General features: G+C 37.7%; 3 protein-coding genes and 1 non-coding gene across 5 annotated transcripts; 2 read left to right on the forward strand and 2 right to left on the reverse strand.

The window, feature by feature from the left end:
* Nucleotides 1-1,084: 1,084 nt before the first annotated feature.
* On the reverse strand, nucleotides 1,085-4,397 carry LOC119982525 (peptide methionine sulfoxide reductase B5-like). The gene is made up of 3 exons (XM_038825960.1): nucleotides 4,022-4,397; nucleotides 1,652-1,808; nucleotides 1,085-1,512 (listed from the first exon to the last, which is right to left on the reverse strand). Exons 1-3 carry the CDS (start codon nucleotides 4,366-4,368, stop codon nucleotides 1,354-1,356), a joined length of 663 nt encoding a protein of 220 aa, XP_038681888.1. The 5' UTR covers nucleotides 4,369-4,397; the 3' UTR covers nucleotides 1,085-1,353.
* Nucleotides 4,398-4,613: 216 nt separating this feature from the next.
* On the forward strand, nucleotides 4,614-8,537 carry LOC119982524 (protein RMD5 homolog). 2 transcript variants are annotated; one of them, XM_038825959.1, is made up of 4 exons: nucleotides 4,709-4,726; nucleotides 5,650-5,692; nucleotides 6,903-7,039; nucleotides 7,174-8,537. In XM_038825959.1, the coding sequence occupies exon 4, from the start codon at nucleotides 7,176-7,178 to the stop codon at nucleotides 8,331-8,333; it is 1,158 nt and encodes a 385-aa protein (XP_038681887.1). In that variant the 5' UTR covers nucleotides 4,709-4,726; nucleotides 5,650-5,692; nucleotides 6,903-7,039; nucleotides 7,174-7,175; the 3' UTR covers nucleotides 8,334-8,537. The 2 variants fall into 2 exon arrangements, with proteins under 2 accessions (XP_038681886.1, XP_038681887.1); XM_038825958.1 differs by lacking the exon at nucleotides 6,903-7,039 and having other exon boundaries at nucleotides 4,614-4,726.
* Nucleotides 8,538-9,531: 994 nt separating this feature from the next.
* Nucleotides 9,532-11,722, reverse strand: LOC119982167 (pyruvate dehydrogenase E1 component subunit alpha-3, chloroplastic). The gene is made up of 2 exons (XM_038825399.1): nucleotides 10,896-11,722; nucleotides 9,532-9,899 (listed from the first exon to the last, which is right to left on the reverse strand). Exons 1-2 carry the CDS (start codon nucleotides 11,635-11,637, stop codon nucleotides 9,622-9,624), a joined length of 1,020 nt encoding a protein of 339 aa, XP_038681327.1. The 5' UTR covers nucleotides 11,638-11,722; the 3' UTR covers nucleotides 9,532-9,621.
* A 533-nt stretch (nucleotides 11,723-12,255) lies between these two features.
* On the forward strand, nucleotides 12,256-12,327 carry TRNAC-GCA. Its single transcript has one exon. It is a non-coding gene; the product is annotated as a tRNA-Cys (tRNA).
* The last annotated feature ends 105 nt before the right edge of the window (nucleotides 12,328-12,432 follow it).

Consider the following 12,432-nt stretch of genomic DNA (forward strand, 5'->3'; position numbering starts at 1 on the left):
AGGAATAATGTGATAATTATGATTTTCATGTGACTCTTTCTATCAATAGGGGATAAACGGCCGGTTACGGTCCATTTTTTCAATTTTTTGTCAGTAGTGCTAAATAGTCTATATAATGTAGCTCAAGTTTTTTAAATGAAATTTTAAAACGTTTTAACTCTCAAAATACATGTTAAATTTTTAAAAAAATTACATATTCAGAATTAACGTATAAAACTCTTTCTAACAAGATTCATTGTAGATGAGTTTTATTGGGTAAATCTTAATTCATTGTTTTTTTTTAATGAAATTTCAGAAACAAATGAATTCAGAACTAAAACAATGAATTCTAATTTTGGACAATAAATTACGGGATAAAAGAGTGAAAATAAAACTATTCAATTGATTAAATAAATGGACTAAATCTGTTGGACTCTCATGGACTACCAAACAGATGGATTATAGTCATTTTCGATTTTTTATATGATTAGTCGATTGTTTTCAGTTATTTATTTGTTTTAAAAATAATCGACTAATTGATCAATTTAGCAATTGGTTCAATTTCTACGATTTTTTAATACTCCTAAATTTCATCTCTTTTTTGTTATTAGGTGATATAGGGCATTGGACTTGCAATTGACGGATTGGGGGTTGTATGTGTAGTTAGGTAACTAATCTAAAGAGAATTTGATTTTTGTTTCAAATAAAGATATATCGTGATTTTTATTTGATAAGATTGTTCGGTTGAATACTACACATTTAAGATTTTTAAAAAAATAAAAAATATTTGGACCCCAAAGTCCCGGGCACCCCTGGATTTACACTCCAAAATAACCAAAATAAATGAACACGGTAATTCACTGTTAAGAGGCAAAATTATCAACCAAAAAAGAACATAGAAAGCAAATTTTGTTGTTGCACAAGCACAACTGCGAAGGCAGGCAATATCCAGATCATTGCCAAGAACAACATTATGCATACCATGGGACTAATTTAAAGGCATACAAGCCAGACACAAATTTTCAAAAGAATATCCTTAACTTCAAAGGCTGAGGAGTAACTTGATACGCGTATTCACTCAAAAGCTGAAATCAAGACATTCGAATTTCAGAATAGCAACGCCAATACACCATCAATCAAAACAGAATTAATGAACTTTTGGTTCCAAGACTTGTATCTTATGTTACAGCAACGGTCTTTTCGCCTATATTGACATAAGGCATCAATATCTTATTTCCAATGGCTCCTCGAGTTAATTACACAGGCACTCGAGGGCGGCAGTGAAAGACATACAGAAGAGGCAATCACATTATCAGATTGTTTTAGTGATAATTTTGAAGATAGTGTTCTTGGATATAACTACAGTAGTAGACTTCACTGTGACAAATTCGCAGGAGCAAACTTGAGTGAGATACTATTGACACAATGACGTTCGTTAGTAGGCGTCGGAAACCCTTCACCTTTAAATACATGTCCTAGATGCCCGCCACAAGCTGCACAAGTGATTTCAATCCTCCTCCCATCTGGGTCCGACTGATAAAACATGCCGTTGCAGTAAATTATTTAATTAGTTGGAATACAACTTTGAAATGAGTGGCAAGGGGGAGGGGAAGATTGGAGATACAAAAAAGCAAACAGCAACTATAGTAAGCAAAAGAGAGAGACAGCATACAGTGCGATTGATAGCTCCAGGGAGACCCTCAAAAAAGGCTGGCCAACCACAACCAGAATTGAATTTGGTTGTGGATTTGTAGAGAGGAGTCCCACATCCGGCACACTCATAGATCCCCTCACCAAAGAACTTGTCATATTCCCCAGTGCCTGGATATCTGTACAGCAACTAAAAGATGTCAAGAGATATCTTAAGCATGTATTGCACAAAATAAATATCGTATCCCAATATATCAGATTGAGACTGTCCAAAGCATATCAAGCAAGATGGCCTTGTCTTGGTCACAAGTATCTGACACCAAGTTTATAATAACTACTTCGAATGAACTTATATTACCCACCATTTATATTTCGAGTCTCAAGGCAAACTAAAGAAATCCAAAATTATCACAAGAACATACCTCCTAATCTTGTGATAGATAATCAAGTTCACATATCAGTTAAAGGGGGATATCCACGTAACTTCTTAGGAATAAGATGCAGCATGTAGCTCCAACTGTGGAATATTGAGTCACTATTTCTTTCTCCTTTCTAAAGGGGAAAAAAAAAATCAAATTCATCATTTGAAAGAGAGGCACCCAAATTTTTGCAGTCCCTTGTTGAGATCTTTGCAAGTCTCTTGACAAATGTACAAGTCTATGTGGTCTTGGCAAGCATTCAAAGCAAATAAAATAACAACAGCATACTGAACAAGAGTTCAAATTCATAAAATAATTGTTTACAACCTGGATAGTCGTCGTCTTATTTTCTTTCTATAGCCAAGTATGAAGTATGCCATTGCTTATTTTAATCAATCTCAGCCTTTTTTTATGACATGCAACCTCAACAAGGCAAGGCCCTATAAAGCAAACCGCATATACTAGCAACTAACTCCCCACAAACCACAACTATCAGTTAAACTCAAAGTGCACCACATGCCTATGTTAATTTTTGCTTATTTTTTACATAGCTTTTCTGATAACAAAAAAGTAGAAAATGGAAAAAAATAATAATAAATAAACAAAAGCAAACTCAGCCTATATCAGATGCTAGCTCGGTAGCTCCTCCCACGTCACCCCCCTTTTAATAATAGTGGTAGTCTTGGGAATCAAAATATGTTCATCTACTAAGTTACCATAGGAACAATGGTAAAAGTAGAGTGTCACTACTTCCAACTCCTACTAACAAACGAACATGCCAAGTAGCCAGCAGGTTAAAGCAAAGATGGACAAAAAAAACAACTACAATGGAGCTGTGACCTTTGGTATCAAAAAATTATTAACAAAGAGAAGTAGAAGAAGATGCATGTTCTAGGTTAATGTTTCTTTGGCGGACATGAAGCAAAGCCAACTGTATCTTGTTAAGGTACCCAACTAGCATAGGATATTTTCTGATCGTTATTTATCAAACTGGAAATAAAATGTGTCGGACATTACATCCACCATCAACTGGCTAGAGGTGCTTTAAAATCCTTCAGTCAATATTTGCGTATCAACACAAACATTTAGATTAGTATCATAGTCGTTCAGATTGCTTTTACCACATCTAAATTGTGTCTGAATTAGGCACATGACAAGTGGTACAGGCACCACATGCGTTCGCAAGGCGCTTATCAATCATTATATTTACAAAGGTTTTCGGGAACTGCAGCTAATTGTTCACACCCCAAGAAATCACTGAAATTGTTCTATCCCTTTCTACCATTCTGCCACAATTTACAAGTAGTGTGAAGCCCATTCTGCCACAATTTATGAGTAGTGTGAAGCTCAGGCAGCACTATCAAATTCACTAACAGTGAAACAACATATTCTATCTTCAGCTAGAATTATGCCTGAAACACTACCCACACAGAGAACTCGGAAAGCTGAATAGAAAAATTCATACAATTTGGATGAGAGACCATGTACCACACGACCTAAGAAGCCAATTCAATTCTTTGAAGCTCAAGCACTTGCTTATTGAACATTACAAAGGTAACATCAATGCAATAGAAAGGTCATTGGACTGTGCAATTTAATGGACATGTTGAAGCTTGGTTCACTATGAGGAAGCTAATGGAAGAAAAAAATGCCTTAAAAATTAAAATATGCTCCAAATGTTAAACATATTAAATGCGACTTGAAATGATTCAACAATAAAAATAATCAGCATAAGATAAACAAAACGTCATTCTATTTAGAAAAACTACTCAAATTATCTCCAGACTACACTCATCTCTCACTACTCCCATCTAAATTAAAACACAACTATTACATTTAAAATCCGCTATGTATTGTCTTAAACTAGAAATGCAGAAGCACAAAACGCATCCAAAAACATACAAAATTAAATGAAGAAGACAAAGCAACTAACAACAACCAAAAAGCTGAATTAAATCACAGAAAACACGTACTCTGTGCCTTTCTGCCTCAATATCCGGAACTGCTCAGGCGAGAGGAGGGCACGCCACTCCTCTTCTGACTTCTGGGTGGACCCAGGTGCAGCCATGGCTATGATGCTGCCACGAAAATGACGATTAGTCCCGCGACCACAGCAACCAAGCCCACCTAAAAATACGGAGTAAGAGATAGGTTTTGATGATCGAAATCCAAAGTGGGTCTTTCTGGGTAGAGGTGGGAGAGGGCAGGAGGAGAGCCTTGACAGAGGAGATTTGACAGTGGTGGTGGTGGTTGTGAGGAAGAGAAGGGATTTTGCTGAAGAGGATGACATAGGTGAGGCTTTGAGAATATTAAAGCCCATTTGTGGATTAGACTCTGTAAGAGTTCGGATTTCGTTGAATTAGACCGGTTCAAAGCGTTGGCCTTGTATGGACTATGGAGGAGCTCGCTGTATTCTTCTAGAAGATCAGTCATGGAATGGGCCGGGCCGAGCCGGAAAGTGGGCTGGCCCTCTCCGGCAAATGTTCCACAAGTCCAGCCCGGGACGGGCCAAGGCCCAAGACATCCAGGTGTAATTAGGAAATTAGAACAAGGGCAATAAAGTCCTAGAAATTTAACACGGGTGCTTGGCTTGGCTCCTCCGACTGTTAACTCTTCTCTTCTCTACGATTAGCGTTGCATTTTGGAGTCTCTCACACTCACTAATCTATCGACTCAAGGTAATACAACCTTCACTGCGATTCTTTCATATTTTCTATTCTTTTTTAACATTGAAATTCGTGCTGGGTAACAGGTCAGGTATTAAATTTAGTTTTTTTTTTTTTACTAATATTATTATATTCCTTCTTTCTCGCTTTGGATTTGTCGATTCTGTGCTTCTGTTTGGTTCTCGGGAAAAACACACAGCAAGAAGAAAAATAACAGATAAAAAAGAAACGAACTTTTAGGTTTCTGAATCTTGTGTTTCCATAAATTAAATTCTAAATGATGGAGTAATTAGAATACTTTGTTTTTATGGATGTTATTGCCTTCCAAACGAAAACTGTGATTTGGTGTTGGATGTTAGTTCAATTTTTCTTATTCGATCTGTTTCCGCCGCATTAATTTGTTGCAGTTTCATTCTCTGTTTGGTTGATGAGAAATTCAGTGAAGAGGATCACAAACTATCTGTCATGCGTTAATTCTGTTCCTGAGAGTTAGGGTAAATGATTGTTTGTCCGCCTAGGAAGTGGACTATAAATTTTAGCATCTAAAATATAATTCTAGGACCCAACATAGTATTCTCATAGCAAAGACTCTTGACTGAATACAGTGATGTTATTTTCACAAGGTATGAACCTTCACTTCATGTAGAACTGTACCACTTGCTTTGCTGGTTTCAGTTAATTTCGTGGTTTTGTGAATTGTGGAATGATGCTAAGTTTTCTAATGGAAAATTCAGGTGAGTTTCTCATATGTTCAGGAGTTCTTCAGTTTTTATCAGAAATTAGGGGTTTAGGAGAAGGGAGTGGTTAGATCAAGTCATTTGTAGCCGCTTTCATGCCAACAATCCATATGAACTATGAAGCTTATTTGGAAGATATTATTACTAAGTGACTACAATGGTGGCCTTTTAATAATTATAGTGTTCTTTTCATTGCAGATAGCAGTGAGTAGTAGACAAGGTGTTGCTGAAACTTGGGAAGGTGTAGCTTAATTTTCGTTGAATATTTGATTATTTATAATTATACCCGATTTCATGACATTAGGTTGTTATGACCATATTAATGAAGTTGTAATTAAGACATAATTTAGTGATGTGGCGGAATGAAGTGTCTTGTTATAATTTAGGCCAATGCTACATCTATGACTTATCATTTTCCATGAATTGTTTGGATTCCACGAACAACTTGTGCAAGTTGTGGGGGTAATGCATTTTCAATCACTTGAAGCTTGCAATACTTTATGCTTTCATCTAGTGCTGCCTCCTCATCTCCTTTTAGGCTAAAACGTGTAGCCACTAATCACACTTTGTCATTACCAATTGCATGACTTAAACCTCGGGTTTCTATCTAATCGTAGTTATATGTTATATGGTGTTTCCGATCCTAAATCATAATTGGATTTCTTTGGAGTCAATAACTATGGTATAGGGGGCATGTGGAGAGAGATTGTAATATCGAGGAAGAGGTTGTTAAGGATCTTAGGTCCCTATAGTGTTTTTTTCTCCTGGCACCTGCTTGGTGCGTCATTTTAATTTTAATAAACTTATTTTACGATAAAAATGATTATTTGGAGTTCTGATGTAGAAATTTGAAGATAAAAGGCACATTAGTTTTCTCAAGCTCAGATTATGGAGAAATCATCTTTGTAGTTAGGAGGAAAAAAGTTCTTAATTATAAAGCATCAGGATAGATCTTAATTTATTGTTCACTGACTGTTTGTCTGAGCATGCTGCATGAAATTGTAGAGTTTTCATATTTCACTATATGACGACTTGAGTCTTATCTGGATTTATTGCAAAGTGATCAGGTGAAAGGCTCCCAACTATTAAGTTCAGACAATGTGAGTGACGATTTTGTTAATCGTGCCTCATATTTGTTCTAAAAGAAGGCTGTGCAGTGTAAAGTGTAACACAGTAAGCATTAAGGATGAGTTATCTGATGATGATCTACTGATCTAGTAAGACTATTTGGTCAGTGTGTCTTTTGGGTAGGAGTCCTGTTATGTTCCTCGAGCTATTATGCATTGAAACATCTTACTTGAGAGTGAGAAATGAAACATAAATCTGGGGAAAAGTTTATTCTCTGACACTTCGTTTGGTGTTGAATAAGCTTTTGCGTGGTACCATGGTAGGCTATCTATTACTGATGAAATGATCCTTTAACTAGACATTTTCAATGTGTTTCTTGTCAGGTTTCGTAATAGAAGAAATAAATCTTTGCATTTATTTACTGTTGCCGAGTCTTCGCCATGAGCTGACCTATACTTCTTTGGCACTCCGATGTATCAATCAGAGTCTATTTTCGAAGTTACATTATGACACCTTAAATGTATTCCATGACAAATTGTTATTTAAGAGCAATTTTACTTTATCCATATAGAATATGTGATAAATTCGAATTTCCTTGCCCATTAGTTTAATTATTGTTACGTTCTTGACAGAAGCTTGTTTTTTATTTTTCAGCAATGGAACTTAGTTCCTTAAAAGATGCATTTGACCGTGCTGTTAAGAAGCAAAAACTGTCATCCTCCAAGTCTCAAGAAGTAATTGATCAAGTGTGCAGTGAAATTGAGCAGACATTGGCAAAAGTTCATGTTATCAACGACTCCACGCCTCTTCTTGATCAGGGATCCATCCTAACAGAATTGAAACAGAAAATTGAGGCAATTGTTCCGCTCAACCAGTTAGAAACTTTTCAGAAGGAATCAAATATAAATCTCAGCAAGTACTCAAAACTTCTTGATAAATTGTTTAATCCTGACATAGCGAAGGGATACCGAAATGTTGACTCTGACATCCACTCACTGAATCACATTATTGCAAACCATCTGTTCCGACAAGGAATGTTTGACATTGGAGATTGCTTCATAAGTGAGGTTGGGCGACCAGATTTTATTGCACTAAGATCTCAATTCTGGGAAATGTATCGAATACTTGAGGCTTTGCAGGTAAGGAACATTGAGCCTGCTCTGAAATGGGTTTCTACCAACAGTGAAAAACTCAGGCAAAATGATTCAAAGCTTGAACTAAAACTTCACAAGTTGAAGTTTGTAGACATTTTGCAGAGCGGAAGTCGAACTGAGGCCCTTAACTATGCTAAAAGTTACCTTGCTCCCTTGGCTTCCCTTTACATGGACGATATTCAAAAGCTGATGGCTGGCATCTTGTGGGCAGGAAGGCTTGATAGGTCTCCTTATTCTGAGTTTACATCATCAACGCACTGGGAAAAATTAACTGAGGAGTTGACCAAAGAGTTCTGCGGTCTCTTGGGGCAGTCCTTTGAGAGCCCATTAAGTGTCGCAATGGCTGCTGGTTTTGAAGGGTTGCCAACCTTGTTGAAGTTAGCAAATGTAATGGCTGCAAAGAGGCATGAATGGCAGGAAATGGAACAGTTGCCAGTACCTCTGGAATTGGGAAGCAAATTGCAATTCCACTCGATATTTGTCTGTCCTGTGAGTAGGGAACAATGCAGTGACGAGAATCCCCCGATGCTTATGCCATGTCAACATGTTCTTAGCAAGCAGTCAATCATGAAGCTTGCAAAGAGCAACTCGCGAATATTTAAGTGTCCTTACTGTCCTGCAGAGGTATCAGTTGAGCACTGCGGGCTGCTTTATTTCTGATTTTAGTTGTTTATACTTTATAGGGTCACAACATTGATGCTGGTGGTGATTACATGGGTGCATTACTTTTTGAGGATTCTGAGTATAGTTTTCTTTATTTTACATAATTTATCATTTTGTGGCATAAATTTCTATAAATTTTGTTATGCATCGCAACAAGGTATTTGGTCTTGTATGATATGTTTCATCATTGTTTTTCTTGTATTTGAGTTGGCTGTGAGGGCCAAGGAGGACCTAATAATGAAGTCAAGAACTCTCGTATGCCTTTCTCAACTCAGCTGAATAGTAGAATCAAATTGTTGTTCATATGGTGGTGCTATTACCAGATTGAAGAAGACATTTGTCATCACACTGCCAATTTCTTCATTGTTTTATACTCTTCATCTGGTACTGATAGCTGTGAAGAAACAAATTGTGTGGGACTTGCCCTTTCTCCACTTGTCTTGCTTCACTCAAGATAGGAGAAGAGAATGATTGACCATTACCAGGAAAGAGAGAGAGAGAGAGAGAGAGAGAGAGAGAGAGATGGAAACTATATTATGGGATAAGTCCCAAAATAGCTCATGTATAGGGATTTAGGAGAAAGATTAAGGAGGTCAAAACATTTTTGGTCAACTCGATCGATGTCCCATAACCATCACCATGTTGGAAGAGGAATTGGACAAGCTTTGGTGTGTCCAAACACATTTGCACCATTGATGGTGTCATGGTGGGAGATCACTTCTGGTTCTCTCTGTTTTCATTCAACATCTTCCATTGCATGCCTTATCAACCCCCTTTTCTCATCACATGCTTGCTCTTGCGATACACCTCTTTCAACCATATAACACTTGACAGAACTTGCCACCTCCCCCGTCTTGCTCTCATGCTTCGCAAAGAACAAAATTACAAAAATGGTGCAAGTTATAAAGAGTAAGCCACGATTAGACCATTATTTGGTGATCAATAAAGAAAGTATACTAATTAATTTGTACCTGGAAACTAGCCAAATCGTTATTGAGTTCGACCAATAGAGTAGCCCATCTTCCAAGCAGTGGAGTGAGGTATTAGTTATGAGGGATCTTGATTCTAGAGAGAGAGCCCTTTTAAGAACAAAATTGTTTTATAACAAAATCGTTTTATAAGTTAATATCCAACACCTCCCTACAATAGTACAATATAAATTGTAGAGGGTCTTTTTAAGGACAAAACTATTGCCTAGTAAGAACAAAATATAGGACCATATAAGTTATAACAATGAACTAAAGGCCAGAAAAAAGTAGGTCGATGAATGTCCAACTCTGGGAAGTTAGACATGAGCTGTGCCTTCTGTGAATTTGGGATCCTCACATCTGTACCGCCCATCAGGTCCAATTCCAAAGCCTTTAGGATCTGCGAACACATTCTCAAGAAGTTGGCTGCGAGGTGGAACAGGGCTTGCCTCCGCAAACTCAACGGCCTCCTCAACCTCCTCATCTATCTTCTTCTCAATGGCCTTTAACTCTGCTTCACTAGACAAACTGTTCTCAATCATGTATTTCTTCAAAGCAGTGATGGGATCTCTAGCAGCATAGTGAGCCTTCTCGGCTGCCAAAAAGAACAAAAAACGTAAGCAGGAATCACATTCATAAATGCCTAGAATGGTAAGCCCCCAAACAAAATAACATTCATGCCGTCCTCCAAATTTCTCGATGAATCCTCCATATTGCACTGGTAGACTTACTAGCCAAAAATACAAATATAAAAAGAGAGGTTATAAAATTATAAATGCCTAGTTACGGGAAAAAAAAAAAAGTCATTTCAATATGGCATCTCTTCCTGCTTATGTAACAAACAAGAGGGAACCCTCCACCTCCTAGAGAGGAATTCCCAGAGTGGACGGTGAAGTTCCAAAAAAAAATGGGAACCCATGGCCCCAAACCATGGAAGCAAAATGGATGTAATGCAACCTCCCAGGTGCATTTCAGGGAACGATTTCCTTGCAAGTCTTTTAAAGACGTAAACATGGCCTTTGACCTTTGATGCTAATGACGAAATTCCACAGCAAATGCACATTCCACCAAAGAAAATGTAATAACACTTGTCATATTCTCTCCTCTCCTTCCCCCTTATTATCAATTTTGGTAAAGGTAAAGAATAAAAGGGGACAACTTGATCAAACATTTCCCAGGCAACTAAAAGGGATTGGGAAGGGGGGAAGGGAAAGAAAAACAAACAATTAAGAATGACACCACAACAATGTCAATATACTTGAGCAATTTATAGCATTTGCAGGAAATGCTTTCCACCATACTAACAAACTTTAGAAACCCAATCACAAAAAATATATACTTAATGACAATAAATAACATGCCACTTGACTTTAACTAAACAAAAACATATTGAATATAAAAAAAAGAAAAAACTAATATTATCAAACTAAACCTAGCAGTTCTTTGTAATTGCAAATGGCTATTCAAAATAATGCCTAAGCATTTATGGATGTGGAACTCTATGGAGAAAATAGAAGATGAGTAGGGTCAGCTATCAAAATGTGTCAAAGTAAATTATCTTCACATAAACGTAAAGTATTCAAATGCTCACCAGGGTTACGAAGCTCATCAGGGTCAGCCAGTGAGTGTCCCCTAAATCTATACGTCTCACATTCCACCAAAGTCGGCCCTTCTCCTCTCCTAGCCCGTGTAATTGCTTCACTGGCAACCTCCCTCACTTTCAAAACATCCATTCCATCAACATGAACACCAGGCATTCCAAACGCCGGTCCCTTCTTATAAATCTCGGGATCTGAGGTTGCTCTCAAATGCGACATCCCTATTGCCCACAGATTGTTCTCTACAACAAAGACAATGGGCAATTTCCACAGCGCTGCCATGTTCAAACACCCAAAGAACTGCCCATTGTTACAGGTACCATCTCCAAAGAATGCCACTGCCACGTGATCACAATCAGCCTCCTTCAATACCTCCCTCCTATATTTAGAGGTAAAGGCTGCTCCAGTTGCCACCGGAATTCCTTCCCCGATGAAGGCAAACCCACCAAGCAGATTGTGCTCTTTGGAAAACATGTGCATTGACCCACCTTGGCCTCGGCAGCACCCTGTGGCTTTGCCAAAGAGCTCACTCATCACAGCACGAGCAGGGACTCCCTTACTCAATGCATGCACATGATCACGGTATGTGCTCACCACACAATCTTCCTTCTTCAAAAGCTTGATAAACCCAGTTGATACAGCCTCTTGGCCATTATAGAGGTGAACAAAGCCAAACATTTTGCCTTTGTAATACATCTGTGCACACATATCCTCAAAGGATCTTCCCAAAATCATATCTTCATAGAGCTCCAAGCTCTCCTCTTTCGTAATCAACTGAATATGCAATTAAGCAAAAGCAGCAACATTAAAACCACTGTCCGTAACTTAAGAGGATGCTTTCAGGGAAAGATCCTTCCATTAAGCACCAAGCTTATTACTGAGTAAAAACACATCTTCTCAAAGTTAATAACAGAGAACACATAAGAGTACAAATAAAAGACAAAAATTGTATTTTAAAGGGGGAAAACAAGCGCAACATACTCATTATTGCTCTTATGGTTGCAACATATTAAACCTCGTTTCAAATGAATCAAACATTTAATCAGATTTAAATCTAGTCCATAGTAAAGGCTTCTTGTTGATTGTTGATCACTTGTTTTTATAATTGGCCCCATTTTGTGTGAAATAAAACTTCCACAACCACAATGAGAATGATGAGGAACGATCTTGATGGCTAAAGTAGATTAATGAACCAAGGGCACAGCCTAAATAGGACACACTTTGAACCCCAAGACAACCACCACCATTAATAAAGCAATAAGCAATTCCATTCCTTAATACTGGCTGGGGAATGGGACCTTTGTAGAAACAAAAAGTTCTAATTCAAAAAAGTTGGAGACTCTCATCAAAAAGGGGTCCATAGCTCAGTGGTAGAGCATTTGACTGCAGATCAAGAGGTCACCGGTTCGAACCCGGTTGGGCCCTTCCCTTGCAAGATTCTTGTTTATTTTTGATCTGATTTATTTTGTCAAAATTAAATTGCAAGGGGCAAAAACAAGCATAAACTTTAAAGGGAAACCCCAAAACATA

The sequence above is a fragment of the Tripterygium wilfordii genome, chromosome 17 (assembly GCF_013401445.1).
Source record: "Tripterygium wilfordii isolate XIE 37 chromosome 17, ASM1340144v1, whole genome shotgun sequence".
Taxonomy (NCBI): Eukaryota; Viridiplantae; Streptophyta; class Magnoliopsida; order Celastrales; family Celastraceae; genus Tripterygium; species Tripterygium wilfordii.